This window comes from Ambystoma mexicanum, chromosome 9 (assembly GCF_040938575.1).
Source record: "Ambystoma mexicanum isolate Mex_15411 chromosome 9, UKY_AmexF1_1, whole genome shotgun sequence".
In the NCBI taxonomy this organism is placed as follows: Eukaryota; Metazoa; Chordata; class Amphibia; order Caudata; family Ambystomatidae; genus Ambystoma; species Ambystoma mexicanum.
In genome coordinates, this window is record NC_090931.1 from 1285202702 (window position 1) to 1285225900 (window position 23199).

General features: G+C 47.8%; 1 protein-coding gene across 3 annotated transcripts in view; it reads left to right on the top strand.

Annotated features, from left to right (window-relative positions):
• Positions 1-23199, top strand: part of LOC138489065 (protein mono-ADP-ribosyltransferase PARP14-like) — a 1946959-nt gene that overhangs the window by 182654 nt on the left and 1741106 nt on the right. For all 3 annotated transcript variants that reach the window (XM_069616628.1, XM_069616629.1, XM_069616630.1), the window contains exon 4: positions 20368-20559. In XM_069616628.1, the coding sequence (XP_069472729.1) occupies positions 20368-20559 (192 nt within the window). The remainder of the gene's footprint in view (positions 1-20367; positions 20560-23199) is intronic.

Genomic DNA, 23199 nt, shown 5'->3' on the forward strand with positions numbered 1-23199 from the left:
AGTAATTACTTCACTAACTTCCAAGCGAGATAACCAGGAGATCACCATTTTTCTTATCCAACCAAACAGGGGCTTGGGCTAAACCCCTACAAATTACTCCTGTGATCTTGCTCATGATCAATATAACTGGAGCTCAGCACTGGCAGGTTCCAACCCTAGAGCCTAAAACTACCATATATATATATATATATATATATATATATATATATATATATATATATATATATATATATATATATATATATTCTCTTCAACTGCATTACATTCGGTACAAGCAGCAAAGATACTTGCTGTGGATGGCTTCTGACAGGAATAAGGCGTTCGGAGGGGCTACACTTGCCGTGACAGAAAACAAATTTTTATGTGAGTGAATTCCGCGTCTGGACTTGGTGACCAACAGTGTGGGATAAGGTGAACCGCTGCGTGTAAACACTGGAACGATTTGGAATAATTATTAAGAACCTGACTGGAACTGTGGCAGAACTGCGGTAAGTGTTAACTGCTAGGCAGAACGACGTGAAGCGCAGAGCACTCGAGGGGAGGGGCTTAAATAGGAACCGAGTGCAAACGCCTAGACATACACTGCAACATTCAGGAGGACAACTTGGTGGCCATGTTTGGTAGTGAGGAAGTAACTACCTATGCCTACCCACAACACTGTGTGCCACCATCCAGGAATGACCAGTTCTTTTTGGGGGCTATTCCAGGCACCTTCTCAGTGATCATGACAGTCACTGATGTGCCCGTTTATGGGGAGTCGGAGGAGAGGGTACTGATAGTTGGCTCTAATTCTCCTCATCAAGCTCGGCCCAAAACCCATCTTGGTCATGGTAGCAAAGAGGAATCCCCACTCCACCCGGTCAAAGGCATCTCTGCATCCACTGCTAGGAGGAGAGCAGTGGATTTCCCTCTTCTGGGTCTTCTCTCCTTACGTTGTCCCCTGTCTGTCTACCCCTAATGAATCCTGACTGGTCAGCCTGGACTATCCTGGGGAGAATCCTTTTGAGTCTAGTGGCTAGGATTTTGGTGTAGATTTTCGCATCGAGATTTATTAACGCGATAGGGCGGTAGTCAGTTGGGTCTTTACCTTTTTTGGGGATTAATATCACCTTGGCCTCTTCCATTGACTTTGGTAATGCTTTTGGTTGCCCTATGTGATTGAACACGTTTGTAATGTATGGTATTAGTGTTTCTTTGTGGGTTTTATAGAATTCTGCGATGTATCCCTCTGGCCCCGGGGATTTATTAATTGGAAGTGAGTTTATGGCTGCCCTAACCTCGTCCCTTGTTATCTCCCCTTCCAGAGCTTCCCTCTCCTCCCCTGTTATTTGCTGCAACTCTATCTTATGTAAGTAGGCTTCCTGGCAGTTGGGTGATGGGTTGTCTGAGCTGAACAGTTTAGAATAGAATTTCACGAACTCCTTCGCTGTCCTCGGTTTTAGTGCTAGTCAGGCCTCCCTGTAGTTTAATTTTTAGTATTGTTTTGTTTTTTTCAGTATTGTTTTGTTTTTTTCTCAGCATTCTGGCTTGGAGGCGGTCTGATTTATTAGCCTTAACATAGTACTTTTGCCTAAGACGCAGAAGGTTGTGCTCTGTGGCCCTGGTTTATACAAGATCTAGTTGCCCCCCTATCGTCCTGTATTCTTTTTTTTATAGCAGCAGTTTGCTTCCGGCCCATTTTAGCCATTATATATTTTAGTTTCTCCTCTAGCTGAACTTCTTCCAACCTCAGTTCCCTTACTCGTCTTGCTTTTATGGCTATAATCCTGCCTCTTATTGTCGCTTTTAGTGTGACCCACCAGGTCTGCAGGGTAGTGTCCCCGGCCTTATTTTTCTGGGCGAAGGTTTCCACTTCTGCCAATTCTCATAATAGTGTTGTGTCTTTAAAGAGCTGTGTCGGATATCTCCATTTCCACAGGCCTGGTGGGCCCCGGTTTCTTTTTATGGGTAGGGTCATTGGGTAGTGGTGAGGGGGGCGGCCGGCAATATCAAAATCTAAAGGCCTGCAGGGCGGGATAATCCGGGAATTACATGATGCAGAGGAGAGATTGAGACCATAATGCGGGAGGGTGGGCACTCTCTTTAGTGGGCTGAGACCATACGCCAACTAGAACAAGAATGCAGGACTCACTGGGATAGACTATGTAAACTAAACTATAAAAGATATGTAGAAAGGCAGCACGCAGAGGGAGATGAGCCAGGCAGATGACTATACAACAGCGAGACCCCTGGACAAGCAATTAGAGTGGTACAGGGCGAAGACGGACAGCTATTAGAGACCCAAGAGGGCGTGAATGGATGTTTTTTGGAGTACTATCGGAAATTGTACAAGGAGGTTACTGAGGCGGAGGAAATTGATGCGATAGAAACACTGACCGAAATTAATCTCCCAAAACTGGAGGCAGCGGAAAGGGAGATCTTGGAGGCCCCAATCACGTTAGAAGAATTAGAGAAAGTGATAAAATCACTACCTACTAATAAAACCCTGGGAGCAGATGGACTTCCAAGTGAAATCTACAAGACATACAGGGCAGATCTGCTCCCCCCGATGCTAGCAATGTCGAACAAAGCGTTTGATAGAGGGACGCTGCCCAGAGTCCCTCAGGGAGGCGATCATCATTCCGCTCTGAAACCTAATAAACTGAGCACAGACTGCGGATCGTACAGACCACTGTCACTGCTCAACCAAGACGGTAAAATACTTGCAGCAGTGATGGCTAATAGGCTGAGACCAGTTATTAATAAACATATACATTCGGACCAGACTGGGTACGTTCCACACAGGAATATATCCAATAATCTTAGGAGGCTCCACCATGTTCTAGAACAGACAGAAGGGTGCTCCCCGGAGGTGGCAATAATTTCATTGGATGCGGTGAAGGCCTTCGACTGATGGCTGCCCTAAAAGAATATGGGGTTGGGCTGACATATTTGAAATGGGTCCAACTGCTATATAGCAGGCCACTGGCTCGAGTCAGAAAGGGGGCAACCATTTCAGAACGGTGACAACTGGGTAGAGGCACTAGACAGGGATGCCCATGGTCCCCAATGTTGTTTATTTTAGCGCTTGAACACCTGGCGATATACTTGAGGCAGGTATATGGAGAAGTGGGGGTTAGCACGAAGGGAGGGCGAAATCTGATATCGTTATATGCAGATGAAATGCTGTTGTACTTGAGGTATCCCGAAGAGAACCTGCAGTATATCTTGGAAGTTATGGAGCCATACGCGGTGCTGTCCGGCATAACAGTAAACCCCAAAAAATAGTGTATATTTCTCCTGGGTAGATATGTGGGGATACCACGAGATAAACTGCCGGTACTACAGATAGGATGGGAATACTTGGGGATAGATGTATACCATAGTGTGGAGGCTGAACATATACAAAATACAGAGAAGGTGGTGACTAAAATTTGAAAATGTATGGAGTTCTGGGCCAAGCTCCCTTTGACCATGATGGGGAAAGGTGGCATTGTTAAAGATGGTGGTACTACCAAGGCTAGTAGACTATTTTTGCGAATATACCATACATGATACCCAAACGATTCTTTGCCAAGATACAGAGCATGTGTAGGGGGTTCATATGGCTTAATGCAGGAATAGAATAGCATTATTCCAAGACATTAGGTATTTATCTTGATTCCACCCTCTTCCTATCCAGACAAACGAATGCAGTCTCCTCAGCCGCATCTTACACATGCAAGCTTATCACAGCTTGCCGCCCTTTTCTGTCTCCTGCCAATTGCACAACTCTAGCCAGGACTCTTGTCCTCTCCAAAATCGATTACTGCAATGCCCTCTATCTGGGCACTAACCAATGCAATATCAGAAAACTTCAAATCATCTAAAATAACGCTATTAGAGCGGCCCTGAACATTCCTAGAACTGCACATATCTCCGAATACAGATCGCTCGCTCTCAGTTACCCAAAGAGTCTCTCTTAAAGCCTTGGCACTCACACAACACTCACACATAAAAGTATCGCGAACCTAGGCCCCAGTTACCTTTCCAACAGGTTCACCTCGCACTCAGCTGCAAGACCTCTCAGAAGCGCACACACTAATTGCCTTGTCATCCCACTGTTCAACCTCCAAAAATCTGGAGGCCGCAGTTTCCCTGTCCTAGCAGCCAAGCTGTGAAACACACTACCCAACCCACTCAGAGCTGAACCTTCCTTCACTGCCTTCAAGCGTAATGCCAAAGCTTGGCTGTCCACCCTCGACTAAGGATGACTATTGACTGTAACAATATTCTATGACACCACAGGCTATTTTTATGTCTCTGCCATTGCATTCTGCCATATCCTGTAAATTGTCTACCTTCGTTTATGTCACTTGTATATTGTAAATTGTATACCTTTGATTATGTCGCATATATGTTTTGTATATTCTAAATGTAAATACTTCTATCTAAGCTGACTGTAACTAAATAATGCGCCCGGTTGCCCTCGGGCCTTGTGCGCTATACAAATAAACAAAATACAAATAAATACAAATTATGGAAACTACAGAATCCGTACGAACAGGGAGGCATTAGGCTCCCCAATTTCGAAGTATACTATTTGGCTAGCCAATTACAATACGTGGCTAGGTGGCTATCAGGGGACCCTACACCGGAGTCTAGACTGTTGTGATCGGGGTGTGCTCTGTTTTTCCTGAATGAATGGATATGGCTGCCCATATCGCAACGGGTCAATGAAACAAGGATGTTAGCTCTGGGTTGGGAAATGTGGCAGAGAGCCTGTCAGGTCATGGAGAACCCGATCCTGTGCGCCCCACAGAGGCCTTTAGTGACACTAAACGGGGTGGACGAGCAGATGAGAAGGATAATCGGGAAGCACCGTTGGGTATAGCAACCCTTGAGGATGTGTGGCAAGACGGGAAGATGGTGGAGTTCGATACACTGGTGGAAGACCCAGGTTTGCACGGGGGACAATACATTGCGTACACTAGGCTGGTGAGGATAAGAGGAACATGAGACGGTGTTGACCAGACAGCCCGATATGGCCATAGAAACATTTTACGATATGTCAGATGGAGGTCATGAGGTCTCTCGAATATATGAACTGCTGATGTTGAGGGCTGGGAAAGAAGTAACCCAGTTGAGGCGAGATTGGGAGGAGGAAACCGGTGAACCAATGGGGGACGGGATGCGAGTGAGGGTACAAGGGTACTATAAGAAAGTGTCAAGGAATGTGAGATTGCAACAAATTCAGCTATGTCACCCACAGAGCATACATGACCCCTAAGAAGTTCAAAAATCCGGGTATACAATCCTGCACTAAATGTGGAGAGGTGAATGCAGGTTTGATACTTATGTTCTGGGCATGCCCAGAAATAAGGAGATTCTGGGGGGGGAGGTAGCCCACCTCATGGCGGGGAAGGAGATGAGGCTAGATGTGGACATGCATGGTAGGGGGGCGGGTGGGTTCCCCAGGCCGCGTAATCTGAAACACGCGAGTAAACGCAAAGATCTGGCATACATACTAGCTAAGCGTAGAATAGCTATGAGCTGGAAAGCAAGTAGAAGACCGAGAATGGAAATCTGGTGGCATGATCTTCCAAAGTGGGCGGATGCCAAAACTGTGGTGTGGGGGGGGGGGAGCAGTTAACGGAGGTGGAGAGGAAGAAGCATATACGTTGATAGCCTGGAAGCAATTTGTAGCAACACTCTCTGAATTGGACCAGGCAAGCTTGGAGGACTCGGAGGGAGCAGGGGGAGGAGCACCCTTGCAAGTGGTTGAGGATGGTGCTGAGAGGAGTAGGCTGAAGGGGGGGGGGTGGAGAAAACAACATGAAAATGTACGTAAGAATTGAAATGCACAATTGCTGTTATAAGGTTTTCAAGTTGGAATGAATCATTGTTCAAAAAAAAAAAATGGTTGGGGTCATTGGCATGTGGTCGGAAAGGGTGATAGCACCCAGTGCTAGGTCGGTCGCCTTGCCAAGCAGTGTTCTGGTAAGCCATAGATGGGAAATCCTAGAGTGTGAACGATGTGCGTGAGAGTAAAAGGTGTATCCCTCCCTGTCCCACTGCATTTCCCTCCATGTGTCAACTAAGGCCAGGTCTTGGAGTTTCCGCTAAAGGTCCCCTGAGGGTCGCACCAGAGGTCCCTGGGGCGTCGTACTCCTGTCTTTGGTGGGGTCCCAGGCTAGGTTGAAATCCCCGGTTAGAACGATAGGGGATCTTGAGAACTTATCTAGTCAGGTGAGGGCTTTTTGTATGTAGGCATCTTGGCCTGTGTTTGATGCATAGAGTGTCGCGACCGTGTAAGCCTCTCCCCTCCAGTGCTACTGCTAAGTATCTCCCCTGGGTGTCTCTTTCCAATCCCTTTATGGACAAGTCGAGCACGTCCTTCAATGCTACAAGGATTCCCCCTTTTTTGCTGGTTTGTGTGGCCTGAAAGATTCTCCTACAGCCCAAGATTTTTATCCTGGGAATGTCCCGGTTTTGGATGTGGGTCTCTTGCAAGGTGACTACATGCGGTTGCTCCCTTCTCAGGAATCTTTCCACCTTTTTCCTTTTGATCTAAGAATTAAGCTCGTTGACGTTTAGTGATAGAACCCTTAGTTGATCTGACGTAGCCATATTCGTTCCCTTGTTGTACTGTTGTCTGAGCCGGTGGCCCCATTAATTTCAGGGTTGCCCCTCTGGTTCCCCTCTGCCTCCGTAGTTGGTCACCCTCCTATCTGCTGCCTCCGGATCCCCTTATCCCTTCCCTTCCTCTCCCCCCTCTTATACCCCACGCTGGGTGGGTTCAGCTGGCCCTCAGCCCCCCTCGTTTTGTGGTCACGAGATCTGGACCCTAGTAGATGACCAGCGTTTCCCCACACAGGATATCCCATTCCAATGTGCCACCCCACCTCCCTCCCGCGAGGATATGGATTCACATCTTCTGCTTAACGTTCTCTTATTGTGCGCCCTCCCCAGGCATGTAGTAGCTGTAGAGGTTGTGCCTTGGTTTGATTTCATTTGTCGGTCCCGTAGGGGTTCCCCGCTTTGTTGGGTTCCTTATTGATTGGCAGGCTTTTGTGGAGGGGCGGTTTGTTTGCCACCTTCTTAGATCTTTTGGACTTAACAGCAGTCCAGTCCCATGGCCTCCGGGCATTAATTTGGCTGGATGGCGGGGGCGTGTGACTTGGCCTTCTTCTTTGATTCCCAGTAAAGTTGCCCCCGTTCACATGTTATTTTGTGCTGTATTCCTTGCCGGTAGAAGCTCAGTCCGAATGGGTGCAACCATCTGTATCGAACGTGCTGGTCTCTCAAATGAGCCAGTACCGAAACCATGCGCCTTCTTCTATTGAGGGTTTTCTGGGATAAATCTTGGTATAGGAACATTTCCACCCCATTGTAGGTGAAAATTTGTTCCTTGAGCGTATAGCTGTGGAGCGCCACCAAGAAGTCTCTTTGGCTCGCCCTGATTCCTGGTGTCTCGGTCCCACCCTGTGGATTCTATCAAATTGGATCTCTGCGCCCGGCTCAGATTCCAGCTGGTCCCCGAAGCTGGTCTGCATGGCTTGAGTCAGGTCTTGGTCCTAGGTGTCGGTCAAACACTTGAACCGTATGTTGGATCGCCTGGACATGTTTTCCAGGTCTTCTGTCTGTAGCTCGAGGTTGTGGCTCTTGGATGGGCCCTCTCATTGGTATCCACTCTTTCCTCAATTTTGTTAATGTCTCTTCTTATTTCTTGTATTACTTCGGCCAGGTCTTCTCTTAATGCGTCCATGTTTTTGGCCTGCATTGGTAATTTTATCCACTATTTCTCCCAGCAGGTATTTGAGTGAAGCGTGCGTCACCGCTCTTGCCTGGTCTTCCTGCATGACGGTAGTCACGGTTTCCGCTCCCCGGTCACTTGTAGTGTGGGCTCCCGATGGGTCAGTTTCTCTGGTCCATATCTTTGCTAGGGTTAATTCTTGCAGTTTTTTAGCATTTTTGGGGGCTGTTGGCGTCTCCTTGTTCCTACTTCTGGACATCTCGAGGGGTGGTTGTTGGGGGTGTGGACCTAAAGGGTCCCGTCAGCTCCTGGTGTATTCCGGGGCTGTGGCAACCTGTAGTCTGTAAGGCTGGGTTATGCTCCTGTTCTGCAAAGGGTTTGCGCCCCTTGGGGCCTCTCGTGACCCCCACCTCTTAAACTCCACAGTACCACCTCGGCGGGCCGTGTTATGTAATTTGCTTGTGAGCTCTCTTGGGGTCCCTCTTGAGGCGATGGTCGCTGTAATTGGCTTGGAGAAGGCCTCCCCTTGCTGGGGTTTGCTTGCGTTGTCTTGCTTTAGACCATCTTGGCGTGCTTCTTTCCAAGTTCCTTTAGTTGCGCCCCATTGGCTGGTTCCCCTCTTACCTCCTCTGGTTGGCGATGAGCCTCTATGGCGTGGGATGATTTGTATGGCTCTGATAGGAGAAGGTTCCCTGTTGGGTTTGGGGCCTTTCTCGTCTGCGTTGCGGGGTGACCGGAACCTGGGAGGGGTGCGTTGGTCTGGACTGGGTGCTCCGCCCGGTGGGGTTGAGGCTGCTTGTGGCTGCGAGTCTGTGCTGGGTGCGCCCTCCGGTGGTTGAAGTTCTCAGCCCGCCTCACCAGGCCCAGTGTCTCCGGCGGGTGTAGCTACCCACTGGGGTCCCGGCAGCGCCTCCTGGCTGGCGGGGGCACAGGTCCTTTGTGAGAGGTGGGATTGACTCTCGGCGCTGCTCCGTCAGGGTGGTGTCTGCGGGCTGGTCCATGTCCCAGATGATTTCCCCTGCCGGATGAGTGGCGCGCCTCCCTGGGCCTCGTCTGGGGCCCCCCTCTGCACTTCTTGTGATCCTGGTGCAGTGGCAGTGTTGACTGGCTGGGTTCGCCCCGGCTTCCCACCGAGGGTGGTCTGGATCCTGCCCGGTTCTTCAGATGAGTGGGCTCCCTTCTGAGGGCCCGCTCTGCTGGTTTCCTGCCTCCGGCTGGGTAGCGTCCTTTAGTGTTGGTTGATTGCTGGCGGGAGGGAGGGGGGCTCTCTCCCAAAGTCCTTGTCTGGATGCGTCCAACAATTCGGCGTGGCTTGGGTGTGGGGTGCCCACAGGCAAGGCATGGTATCCCCCTTTCCCTATAGATGACCAACCCAGCCCTGCCCCGACCTTTATGGGCTACTACAAGACCTCTCCCCTCATTTCCCCAAATGTAACTTTTGAAAGTACTGGGAGGAGACCGAGTAATGAACACTACACCATTTCACAACTTTAGCCAATGGCTTGGTTGAACACCCAGCTAAACCTAAATCTAAAGATGGCAGCAAGCTACGACCATCAAATAGAAAGAACTTGGTCCTAGTCCCGTCTGTCAAAGTAAAAGGGCCTATACTAACAAACCTATTGCCAGTCCTTCTAAATACAAAATGATTTGAGACGATGGTGTATCAAAAAGAAAAGTGTTCAAGAAATAATATGTCAGGATAGTTGAGTAGTTGGCTTCCCATCCCCACGTTTTCAACACTGGGCAAGGCGCCACGTTCAAACTTCACCGACCCTCTGGCTTCTCTGCCACAAGGATACAGTTCAAAGCCAAGGTATCGGGGCCTTTTGCCAAAGTTTCTTTCCCAATAAGTCTCTTACTGCAGAGGGCCTGTCGCGACAAATGAGCACAAGTTCCTTTCTTATTAGGGCTTTCACATGTATAAGTTCTCGTTTCCAATATTCATCATGGGTCTCTCTCCTTCAGGCTTGGACCCCTTTTACCACAATATTCACAACTGGTCTTCCTCGTTTGGGCTCGTACCATGCAATCTCACTTTCTACTTGGTCCTCTTGATATAAAAGAAATCGAAGACTTTCGAATGTCTGATGGGTTTCTTAACCGTTGCAGGACCACTAAGATTCACTTCACACTGTTACTTTTGTTTCTGCCACCTCTTGACTGGAAACCTTTATCTCTTCATTCGATTGAGCACCCACACGGCGCTTGACCACTCTTGTCACTGGTATCGTATCTTTCCTTCTCAAAGTTCAAACATTCATCAGCAATTTAGCTTTACTCGTGGCTTTCACCACACACGTTTAACAATGTTTGCTCCTGCGCTCTTTATATAATGTTGCCGCTTACATCCTTGATTCAACACTTTGGCCTCCCAAACTCACCAGATGTGTTGATCTCTCTGGTGCTACTTTGTTTTTGGAGCCAAGAATGATACCACGGCAGCTGCTGCTCCTCCCTGACTTGGTCAGCTACGCAGGACAGCCTCTGGTATCTCCGACACACTTTGCAGGATTCTTTAGACTGGTTTCCTGGCCTTACGTTTTCTGATCTACAAGATTTTGGAAAGGAAAAGTTTCCTGTTGGAAAGGTTAAGGGTATTGCCCTCCTTGCGAACCCTTCTTGGTTTGCCGTCTTTCTCGCATCGTTCAGCTGCCTTCTCGAAACTGCTACTCCTGTGTGTGCTTTGTCTCGCTCAGAGTGTGCTGTCGTGCTCTGCCTTTTATGGGTGGGAAGTTTAATGGAAGTCAGGTGTGTGTAATTGTCAGTAATTGCCTGACCATAGTAGCAGGATATGTCGGGTACGCTGCTTGGGTGCGAGTCTTTCTCCCAGAGTGGGCTGTCTTTGTGGTATTGTTTGTGAAGAGAAAGGGGGAAGGTAGTGTCCACGTATGTTATAGGGGAGGGATACCGCATCTCGCCATCCGGTATCCCACTCCATCAAAGGCCCTTCACCCAGGTGATCCTTCTGCACTGGTCCACCCTCAGGGTCTGAATCCAAAGGCGATGGCTGTGCCTTGGCCACCTGGGGGGGAGAGGGAGATCCTTGTAGACTAGCTGGTGAGACACCTTCTGGTTTCTCACAGCATCCACACCTGCAGTCTGTCAAGGGGCTGCAGGTGCATAAAGGGAAGCCAGTGTAGCAGAGAGGGAAGAATCGGGGAGGCCTGTGGGGAGGAGACCAACAGGGGCCCTGTTTACGCTGGAGGCAGCCGTGGTGGGATCTGTGGAGGAGCCAGGACGCCGGCCAGCAGCCCAGAGAGGGAGACTATGTAACGAGTAACCGACAGCGGGACTGCGAAGTGCAGAAGGAAGTAGAACGCCGCCCGCGTCCATCCCAAGGCTGCGGAGCAACCAGCGTATGCCAGGCAGACCTGGGTGTGTGAGCGGGGCTCGCAGGAGCTGGCCCGCCGACATCAGAAGCAGCTGGAGCCACAGAGCAACAGCACAGAGGACCGGTGAGTGTCGGGGAGAGGCACTCGACAACCGGGGGCGTCCCTAGCAGGCTGCGATTAAGTAATGATTTACTGATGTGAATGGGAACTTGAAATCCATCATATTTAAACCATATTGAATACCGAACAGAATAGAAACTTGAAATTAAGCATATCTAATCCATATCGAACATTGAATTAAATGAAACCTTACAGTTAAGCTTATTGAATCTGGAATTGAGCACAACTTTATGGGCAAAAGCAGTGAAAGCGTGCCAGAAAAGGTGTGACATGAGCCAGACCACCACAAAGTGAACTTTATGAGTAAATGCAAAAGTGAACTTTGAGTAAATGCAGTGCGGCAAGGCCAATGACTGTCAAGAGGTGTGTGACACCTTATGGCACAGCCAAGAGGCTAAGCGGGAGAAGCCGGAGTGTAAAAGCAGCACAGATAGCCAAGAAGCCAATAAAGAGGAGACCATGGAAATTAACTCTGTACACAGATGCAAGTCGAGAAGAACCTGTGTGGGCTGAGGAGCCTAGGGATCCTGTTTGCGCGACCTGTAATGTGTGGTCTAACAACTGCGCCTGGACCAGTGAGCCCTGAACTGAGATCTGAAGACGTTGTAAAATTAACCAAGAAGAAACACTGCAAGTGAACTGTTGAAGCAATCCAGAAAGAGGGTCAGGCTGTGTTAAACCGTTTGAAAGGCTGAAACAAGTACACGTGGCTGAGCAAAGGTCTTGGGGAAGGGAACCCTGAGACTTGAGGAACTACAAGTGTTTTCTTAAGAACTAAGCCTCAAGAACCTTTTCTTTTGAACTTTGTTACTTGGACCTGAGGGACGAGAACCCAGAGGAATGGGTTATCCTGTACGTAAGAAAGGTAATTCTGAGACTTTTGTGTAACTTTCTTGAACTTTGAGAAGAGAAGCTGAACAGGAAGCTAAGAGTTGGAAGAAGCTCAGATCTTTGTGTCGATCATCATTTCTTTGATTAGTGACATCCCTACACCCGGTTTAGTTTTAGTTGTGAGGTAAAGCATAGGTTTTGGCCACAGACATACTTTTAAATTGAACTCTTTGACTCAGACTATCCTTAGTTTTGTTCAGGTAGGGAAATCCCACCTTGGCATAGGGCAGGTTAGGCCTTCTACCATCCTGACATTTAAGTTAATAACTATGTTTTGTTTGAACTTTAAGTCTGGTGTCTGTGTCTTGCTTTATGATGCCTTTACAGATGGCAATTAATTATTTTACGAACAGTTCCTTTGTGTCTCCCCTTGATTCACAAGCTTTCTGTTTAGGCAGCAAGTTCTGTACACCAATTCCTCCTTGTTCTTTCTTTAATATTTCTGTAAGCTTTGCAAAATGCCTGGTATACTCCCCTCCCAGGACTACTTATGTGATGCAGTTGCCTGGTTTCATTCCCTTGCCAATACTTCTCATGCGTTTAAAATTACCTGGTATCTTGCCTTGCCAGGACTTCTCCTGCCTTTCACAGTTATACTGTATGTATTGCTCTTGGCTTGGTATATGTTTACAGAAAGTTCACGTTTTGCTCCACACTTGCTTTACATGCACCCAAAGCTCACAGGGGATTACACTTTGCCTTTTCTGCACTCAAAAAATCTTCTTGTAGTTTTTTTTTTCTTTTTTCATTTGTATAGCGCACACAAACAAACAGGCATCGGGGCGTTGGAGAGAACCAGTTACATGTAGCCGGGATGCAAGGATAGTAACATACATAGCATTTACATTCATGAAGTAAAATACATCACATCAGATACCAATATTGTAGGAGGTTCGATGGAACAGCTTAGTCAAACTGCCATGTTTTAAGGGATCTGCGGAAGGCCCAATAGGATTCCTCTTCTCTTAGTGCATGTGGGAGGGAATTCCATTGCTTTGCAGGAATGACTGGGAAGCTTGACCCACCTGCTTTTTACATGGTGAATTTCGGTTGAACCATTAGTGGGTGTAGGGGTTCTAGTATGCCTGGCCGAGAGAGTCTTGGCGAAGGCGGGGTAGATTTGGAGATACATCTGTGGTTGCGTGTGAGAGTCTTAAATGAGATCCTTTCTCGGACGGGTAGTCAGTGAGCTGCTCTACAGGCAGCTGAGATGTGTTCTGATTTGGGAATGTTCAGGGCGGCACGTAAGGTATTGTTTTGGATAGTCTGGAGTTTCTTTGTTTTGGGCCGAGGTACCAGCAAATAGTACATTATAATAATCCAACCTGGCGCCCACCACTGTACGGGCGATCGTCAGGCAGCTGTTACTAGAGCAGAATGGTGACATTGGTGTAACATTCAAATTGTCATTGGTGCGGTCGCCAGAAAGGTCAGGTTCCCCACTGGCTTTGGGTAGACTGGCCAGCTTTCTCCGTCTCCAGTCCGGGTTGCGCTTCTGCCGCATGATATTTTTTTTTCTCGTTTACCACACTGGAGTGTGCTAACGTCCTTCTGGCTTACTTCGCTGCTCTGCGGTCACACGCCTGCTTCGCTTTAGGTCCCGTAATAGAGAACTCTGCCTCTTCGAGCTGCCGAGTGCCCTGGACCTCTCTCGTGGCTACCAGTGCCTCCATGACATTTTTGTCTCTCGCGCAGCATTTCTCCTTCTTACTTGGCGGCTTTCTCTGCTCCGCAAAACCGGTATGTGATTTCCACATTTGTGAGCCTCGGCATAGGAGCCAACGTCTTCTCTTACACTGCCACCCTCGGTACTGCTGTCGCCGATTTTATTATTTTTAATTTTTTGGGTGAAATGTAAAAATAAACATCATAGTCCACTTCACTCCTGACCCCCCCCCCCCCTCCCAGCCCAATACCCCTGCGGCATCCCAATAAACAGCAATAAATAGGGGACATTCATCGCTTATGACGGGTCAATTTAACACTTCAAATACATAGTTTGCTACAGACTTTCCCATCTGACAACATATCGCTGTAACCGGGGGAAGTCCATTGACGGGGGTAGCAGACCCCCCGTGTTTCGGCCAGTTCTCCAGTTCACTAGCGAAACAGTCTTCTGGGATAGCATCTACCTCCAACCTCCCCGACCTAATATTTGGTGGTAAAGCGCAACCAACCCGCTTCGATCTCTGCACTCAATCAAATAAATCTCTTCTACTTTTGTTACCCATTCCCTCTGGTTAGGGAGCCTTTCCCTCTTCCATCAGCACACCAGGCACACTCTAGCGGCCAACAACAAAGTGCACCATGTGAGGCAAGCTCCTGAATTCCCCCTCCACCTCCTCAATGCCAAACAGCACCAGCAGGGGGGCCAATGGACGGCTGGTCTCATTTGATGCATTCTACCACCTTCGCCCAGTACATCTGCACAGTCCCACCACATGTGCCCTGCACAGTCCGACAACATGTGCCAATAGGTGGCCCACTTGCCACAACCCCTCAAACACATCGGGCTCACCTCTGTGAACATCTTTGCAAGGGGAACCGGGTCGTATTGTCACTGATGGAGCAACTTTAATGCCATGTAGTTTATACTGACAAGAATTCGAGGTCTTAAATGCTCTACAATACATCTTCCACCACAGTCCCCCATCAATCTCCCTACCCATATCTCGCTCCCAAGCGGACCTCGGCTGCCTCCGGGAATGCCCCATAAAAAAAGGTAACCATGCCCTTTATCTCCGTATGAGAGTCCAAAATACACTCAGTGGGAGTCAGATCCCTATCAGCTGCTTCCACCGCTCTGCTTTAAGTACACCTTTACTCTGCAGGTAGAGAAATACTGATATGTTCCCTATATGCGAGGCCTCTTCCAACTGCCTCTTCCAAATCCTGAATCGAGACAAATCCCCCGCCACAGCTGGCCCACTCTCGATAAGCCAGCCTCGAACCAAGCCTGATATCTGCCCATCTCGGGAATCGCCTCCCTCACCCCTGACGCCCACAGGGGGCACATCGACGAGGGCCACATAGTAATCCCCCACATCCCAGCCCCGGACGCCACAGACTCCAAATCACCCCTAAGATGGGATGCGCTCGAATTCTCTGAGGAATCTGCAGACGGGCCCACAGCCATTCCCGCGCCGTAGCAGGTTGTAGAAGCAGATTCTCAAGACGGACCCACTTCTTCCCGAAGATGCGGAACCAGCACCCTCAACTGCGCTGCTCTATAATAATCCCAGTGGTCAGGGATTCCCCCCCTCTCCCTAGCCTTGGCCTGGGTCAAAATCTCATATGCTACTCGTGGCTTCTTTCCCTGCCACAGGAACCTCTGCATGTGCCCCCTGGCCTCCCTTATTAAAGACTCCGGAGCCGCGATCGGGAGCATCTGACAGAAATACAGTATCCTGGGTAGGAAATTCATCTTGAGGGCATTTAACTGACCCATCCAAGACATTGTAAGTTTCTCCCATTTCATTATATCCTTGTACAATGCCTGGAGCAGCGGCGGGCAATTCGCCCCACAAAGATACTGAAGCCTGTGTGTGATAGTCATCCCCAGATAACGGAGCGTCTCCGACCTCGCCTCCATCCCCAACGGCCCGAGAATGCCCATGTCCCTCTCACGATCTTCATCGAAGTGGAACAAAATAGACTTTGCCCTATTAACTTTGAACCTCAAACTTCCTGTACTGCTGAATCACTTGTAACGCCGCCGGGAGCGACGTATGCGAATTTGGTAAGTGCAACAACACATCATCCGCATACAATCTGAGCTTAAATTTGGTGTCGCCTGCCCAGATACCATCAACCTGAGGTGCAGGCCTTAGCTTCTCAGCGTGTGGCTCCTTCAAGAGAGCAAATGGAAGTGGGGAGAGCAGGCATCCCTGCCCTGGTACCCCTCAATAGCTGAAACACTCTGGAAAAGCGGTCATTCACAGCCACCCTGGCCATGGGACCACAGTATAACGCACGGATACATGCCAAAACATTCTTCCCAAACCCATATTTCCTGAGCACCGCGTAGAGGAAACCCCAACAAATGAAACCTACCTGATCTGCATGCACCAATCGGGGCATCGAGTCAGACCGTGAGGCCAGCACCCAAGTGTACCAGAGTGTAAATCTTCATTCAATAAAGATATTGGTCGCTATGACCCACATGCCATAGCTCTCCTCTGCCCCCCTCCCTTGGGATCACCAATATCAAAGCTTGACTGAAGGACTGCGGGGCCTGCCCAGTCGCCTGACTATGATTGAACAATTTCACTAACTATGGAGTGAGCAGGCCCAAAAAAGATTTATAAAACCTGACTAGTAAAACCATCTTCCCCCAGGTGCCTTCCTTCCCTTGAATTGCCAGTAGAACCTCGTTAGAGCGTAACTTCCCGTCTACCATCCGCCATACCTCCTCTGTCATGGTCGCAAGTGTGATCACCCAAATACGACTCGAACTCTTCTTCCCCCACACGTGTGTCAGCCTTGTAAAGACCTTCATAAACCTGCAACACGGTCCGCTATCTCGACAGAGTATGTGGCCACCTCCCCAACCATGTCCTCAGCCCATCTCTCTGCCCTTTGTTCTCGCAGCCGGGCAGCTAGAAGCCCATCAGCCCTGTACCCTTTCTCATAGTACTTTTGCTTCAGGAATTGCAGCGGACGGACAACCCTGCCCTTCTCCAGAGATTTCAGTTCTTCCCTCTTGGCCCTTGCCTCCAGCCTCTATTCCACCCCAGCTTTCCGAATTCTGCGTTCCATGAAAACAATATCCCTCCTCGGATTATTCTCCAGCATATTTCTTTCCCTCTTTTTGGAGGCGCCCTCCCTAATCAGCAAGCCATGCCAGGTCGCCTTGGCAGCCTCCCAAACCATCCAATAGTCCACCTCCCCCTGTATCATTTTATCCCAAGTATTCTTTGATTCCGCCCTCCATTTCTTCCAGAAACCTTGCGTCATTCCACAGTGGATCATTGCACCTACAAATCTTGTCCCGGTCTTGCATCCCCTCCAAAGAAACCCCCATGAGAACCATATCATGATCTGTCCAACTGACACATGAGCACAATCCACCACATGGCTCAACAAATCTCTCCACGCACAAATGTAGTCCATACGAGTGTAGGTGCCATGACGCAGAGAAAAGAAGGTATACCCTGGACCAATCTCCACACATCTTGGAGTCCAAACATCTCCAAACAATCCACTAAACCCCCAGGTCCCTTTCCAGCACCCGCCCGCCTTCCCCTGCCAGGGTCTTCCTGTCCAATTTAGGGTCTGTCCACATATTAAAGTCACCACCCCCAGTACAAGGATGCCTGTAGCTTCTCACCAGCTACGCCAAGGTCTCCTCCAAAAAAGCCTTCTGTCCCTGGTTCGGGCAGTATACCACTTAAAATGACATCCAATTCCCCCTCCCTTTGGCCCGCAACCAACAAGGCTCTCCCCTCTTGTCCCCTCCAGACCCTAACCTCAGTTAACCTCCACCTCTTGTGCAGCAAAATCGCCACCCCTCTGTTCACCCTCCCTGATGCACAAAACCCACCACCAATCATCCCGGATGGAATGAGTACTCGCCCACCACCAATCTCCTCTCATGCATAATCAACACATCCAACCCTGCTCTTCGGAATTCTGCGACCACCAGCAAACGTTTAGTCGGGGAGTTCAGACCCTTCACGTTCAAGGTCCCAACTGCCAGGTGATCTGTTCCCCCCCCCCCAACCACCCCTTATTACCTCGTCCGTTGGCATTGCTCATCCTATCGCATATCGAACAGACTGTAGCACCTCCTGTCGCCAATATTCCCTCGCCCCTTGACCTTGCCTTGCGCCGCCTGAAACACCCCGCCATTCCCCCCTCCCACACCACTAGACTCTATCAAACGCTGGGCCATCCCGGACAGAACACCCACCCTGTCCCCATAGTGACACTTCAACCAAACAAAGGCATAACCAAGTAACCACAACCACAGAGATGCTAATTAATACTCCCTTATTAAGCCATTACTAGCAGCCCATGTCACTTCACCGGTGGTGGAGTATTAGTTTTAGGATTTTTCTGCCCCTCGGGGCCTGTTTTTGCTGACTCTGGACCTTTGGTGCCTCCTGGCTCCTTCCTATCTACTTGGATAACCATCCCCGCTCTTTTCGGCTCTAGCAAGGTGTCGGAAGACCTGTTAGGCCTCAGCGCCTTTGGTAATTCTACTGGAGATGTAGACCTTGAGCACGACCCGCAGCACAAAAGCCCTCTTTCTCAGCACATAAACATGAAGTTACGTGTGCACAAATGGGACATTTTATCGTCTATGTAAGAACACTCGTTTTTTTGGACTAGACATGGACATAATGTACTTTAAAAATGATTGCTTTGTAACGTCCAGTGCATTTCCTGCACAATAGGTCTTGGAGCGTATTCATACACACAAGAAATAATGGGGCATAATGACCTGTGAATCTATACACGGGTAGATGGTGAACGAGATTGAGCTACATCTGTATATTTTGCACACTGCGTATTTTGTACATTGTATTTTGCAAAACTTTCACATGTGGATTTTAACATGCACGAATGCGTACATTTCCGGCTGCACTTTTTTTGATGGTTTAGGTATGAGTTGGGTTGCGTTTTGCATTTGTGTTCTATAGAAAAGTTGTGGTAACTAGCGTCAGAACTGGAATTTGTAAATTAGTGTACCCATTGAATATTTATTTTATAAGACCAAAAATGATTTAAAAATAATGTTAGAATGTTTCTGCTGGCAAAAATGCTACGTCTGGTCAATACCCCCACTTCCTGGTCCTTGTAGTGCAACAGCATGGATTTTAATATACTTTCAGCTTAGGGAAAGTAATGGCTGTACTAGTTCCTTTCCAATTGCTGAAATATATTTTTTAATTTCAAGCAACTTTGGTGTGGGCAGCCCAATTTGCGCTAGAAATTTGTTTGTGTTGCCTTGTGCTTGTATGTGTGTGAGTGGGGCAATGGAGGCCAAGTCCATGTTGGAACTGCCTTTTGAGGTCCGAGTGGACTAGCATGGAATCTACATGGGGAAGTAATTTCTTTAGGCGAAATGCGGATTTAAGGAGTCAAGTGAAATGTTTTCTTTGTAGGGTACAGTGAGATTTGCTACTCTTTCGCTTCCCACTATGGAATTCCTACCAGCCAGAAAAACCCAATCCAGAAATTGAAGAGTATAGGCTAAACATGCCATCTGGCAGAATGGGGGGGGGCTGAGAACTAGCTGTGCAGAAGCAATGATGGAAAGGCAAGTTAAGTATGGGTTTGTGGGTTTGGTGTCTAGCAGTGTCGTTTTCAAGTGAGATTTTGAAATTACCTAAGATTACTAGGTGAGAGCTGGAGAGGATTGAGTGGGGTTAGGATGTCAGCAAGGTCTTGAGCAGATGATTGGGGGATCTGTATTGGAGAGCCATGTCGTGACAAAATAATGGTGAAAGTATGCATTTTAGAAATAAGAATCTGAATTTGGGGGCGAGATGGAAAGTGGATGGCTTTTATATTAGGGAAATCCTCAAAGATGGTGGCAACACCTCTGCCACTAGGAGGTCCATAGAATTATTAAGCCAGGAGGAACAAGATCAGTAATTAAGAATAATGTGAGACCTAGCCACGTTTTTATGTTGAAGAGCAGGTCTGTTTGAGATGGCTGTATGTATGAAGTCAGTCTCCGCTGATCTAGCATTGATGAGGAAGATGCTGCTTTTATTTCATTTTTGTATGGCGGTTTGAGAGGTTCCCAAGTTGATGGGTGAGGAGATGTTTGAAGGTGGTGAAAGAGGAATATGATTATTTGTAAGGTGCATGATGATTTAAAAAGCTCCATTTCATTTTTTTAAAAATGTTTTAAGGATTGAAAGCTCTGCTGACTCTTTGCCAGCATCCCCCAAGTATATGCTGTACTTCCTGTGCCTACGCACTAAGTGTGGTGTGCAACTAGGACTGAGGAGTGGCAAGAGACCATCAGGGACTCTGCGAGCCTCCACTTGTTGGACACGTAGCAGAATTTCTTGTCTATTTCTGTACTAATGTTCCCCAGTCAGTCTTCATCTGTGTAGTAAGCAGCAAATGAAGACAATCGTTTTGGCAATTTAAATATTTTAGCATCAGTTTTGTAAGATAGTGCTCCTGCTTTAGAAGGGCTTTTGCTAAATGTATACTACCCTGTGGAGGTTCACACACTGCAAAATGCCTTGTGCAAAAAGTGTTTTAAAAATATGCCTCTTGTCAGTGTGCCTACATCTTTAGTTTCTACTTCTGTTTTTTGAACCACTGTTTTTGTGGCTTTTTCAGAGAATGCAGCCTCTGAACAGCAGGCACTTTCCGAGGTGCTGGACTCAATATGGATTCCAGACTGTGGCGACGCGATTGATGAGGATATTTTGGAAATGTACTTTGAAAATGCAAAGAGATCGGGTGGTGGACCCATTAAGTCTTTGCAAAGAAACCGCCAGGGGATTCAAATCACCTTTGAAAATACTGAAGGTATTGTACATTCTGTTTAACTTGGCTTTTTGAGGTTTCACAAAAAATACTTTTAGTTGGCGTCTTGTATAGTGAGGTTGCAGGTAGATGTCAAGGCCAGCCTGCAACAGAAGATTTTGAGAGAAAAGCATTTTTACAGCAGGGCTTTGTAACATTAAAATTGAGCCAGTCCACAGGGAAATTGATCTTCTCAAACCTGTGGGCTGCACCCCAGTGTTGACTGACAGAAATATGTGCTTGGGTTACACTGTCTAACCAATTAAAGAATGTTTAAAGTAGAGGTAGCAGGGTCACGACACTGAACTTGTCTTACTTGGGTGCAGGGTCATGTTAGTGAAAAGTAGAAGAAAAGTTGCTTTGAGCCATGCTTAATTTGGGTAGCCTCTCTGTGACTGCACCACTTAACTTGACTCAATTTTCTGGAAAATAAACATCTATATTTGTGAAGTGTTGGCACAAAGTCCTTTTTTTTATTTTTATTTTTTATTTATTTTGATTTAATTGTGTTACAATTTTTACAAAAGAAGCAAAGAAAAGAAAAATCCATTCTCTGGTGTGGTTCTTAAGTCTTTCCCTGGTAGAGGTAGAGGTAGTCTCATCAGAAAGATCAGTTACTTGAATTTATAAGTTCAGAGCCTTCAGAAATAAGGACAATCCAATTACACATCGCTTATTGTTGCCGCTGGCCAACATGGCCCATAGGTTTTCCAAGTCTAGAGTGTGATAGTTCGTCAGTGATTGGGCCAGAAAACATTGCCTGATCTCGACAAGACCATTGCATTCTAAAACCAGGTGTTTATTAGTTTCTATCACATCTGGTATGTTGCAATATCGACAGTTATTTGAGATGGATTGCTTGGGTATGGCTAGGATTTCATTGGTTTTTAGTTGATTCAATCTGAACCTTAAGGTTCGGTTTAGGTGCTTGTCAGGGCGTTTGTGAAGATAACCACGCACCTCGTTAAACTTCATAGGTGTGCTTGGTAAGTTTGCTGTTAATGAATAGTTGTTAGCGACTTCTAGGGTATTTATCCAGTCGGCTTCAAAGAGTTTCTTTGTCACCTGATTTGGATTCTGGAGCAATGTTTCCCTCGTAGTGTCCAGGTCTTGCAGAATGGAGAGATTGGATTGCTCCCATCTGCTAAGCATTCTGTTGTTGCCATATTCAGTTTCTGTCCGAATAAGGTCCAGAATTTTTCAGAGCATTAGTAACTTTGCGGTACAGCATAAGGCTAGCTCTCATCTTTAAGGCCAGGAGTGATGTTAAGCAAAGTTCTCGTCTTTTCAGGGCTGTCGGTGTAGAATTAGCCAAGCCGAATACTCCTCGCCAAATAAAACCCTGGTATTTTGCTTAGATAGAATTCGGCATCAGAGACATTGCATCGGTGCCGTAGATCAAGGCAGGGACAACTTTTAGATTTATAAAATCTAATGATAGGGATGATGGAAAACCTTCCGTGTTTTCTCTCCACTGCTTTGGCTTGAGCCGTAAGGTTTTTCAATTTTGACCAGAGGAAGTCTTGCATGGTCAGTTCTCCTTTGTCATTACTGAACATGATGCTCAAGTACTTTAAGGCATTTACTATTTCTAGATTCCTCTCTTCACATCTCCACAGGAATTTTGATTTTCTTTTAGCTGCAGTTCCTAGTATTAGTATTTTGGTTTTGTCGTTGTTCAATTTCAAGTTGTTTTCAGCCAGGTAGCAAACTAGGTGGTCTAGTTGGCGTTGCAGGCCTATGGGTGTTAAATCCATCAAAATGATGTCAGCATAAAGTAGTCGCTCTATCTTAGAGCCCCTGAGCAAGGGTGGAAAACATCTGACGAGGTCTGTTGATCTCCCGTAATCTGCAATGTAGGTGTTGTATAGAGCGGGTGCGAGGGGGCAGCCCTGCTTTACGCCTCTTTAGGTCTGTATTTCATTAGACAATCTCCCCTCGGCACTAAGGCGCACGCGTATAGAGGTGACACAGTGCAGGGCTTTTATGGGTTCCAGGATCGCTCGCGGGCAGTCTGTTTCTTCGAGTTTTCCCCAAAGCTGCTGCCGATTGACCTGGTGTAACGCTCACCTGGTTCCCACGGAGGCGCGGCGTCGAAGGCGCAGAACTCTGAAGATGGACAGGAAGGGGCCCCTCTATTCTGGCTCCCCTGGCTCGTTGGATACCCTCCTGTGCGTGAAAAGGGAGTATTACCACTGTGGAACAATGCTCAAGCCTCCCACTCCCTTCCAACCCTCCACGATACCTCCTCCACGATTCGCCGTGAAGCCTCACCTTAGGGTTTGGAAGGATGAGCTCTCCATCCTGCTTCTGATGCAGGGGCGCGTTGAAACCCAGTTACTTCACTGGATTGAGGATTGATGGGAGTTCAGGTAAGCTTGACTGTTCAGGTCAGGTGTTGTAAAAGTTCTGTTCAAAAGTTCAAGCTTAATAATAATGTTCGTTGTCTAATTGCAGCAAGCGCTAATGCTTATGTCTTTTTCCCCTTAGGGGCCGGGGTTCGGAGTGCCGGAGATATGGCGCCGACCCGAAGTGAAACAGTTCTGGATGAGCGCTCAGGTAATGTCTTTGCATTCGCTCATTCAATGTCTTTGTCTTTTTTCCCCATAGGGGCCGGGGTCCGGAGATGCCAGGAAGCGGCAG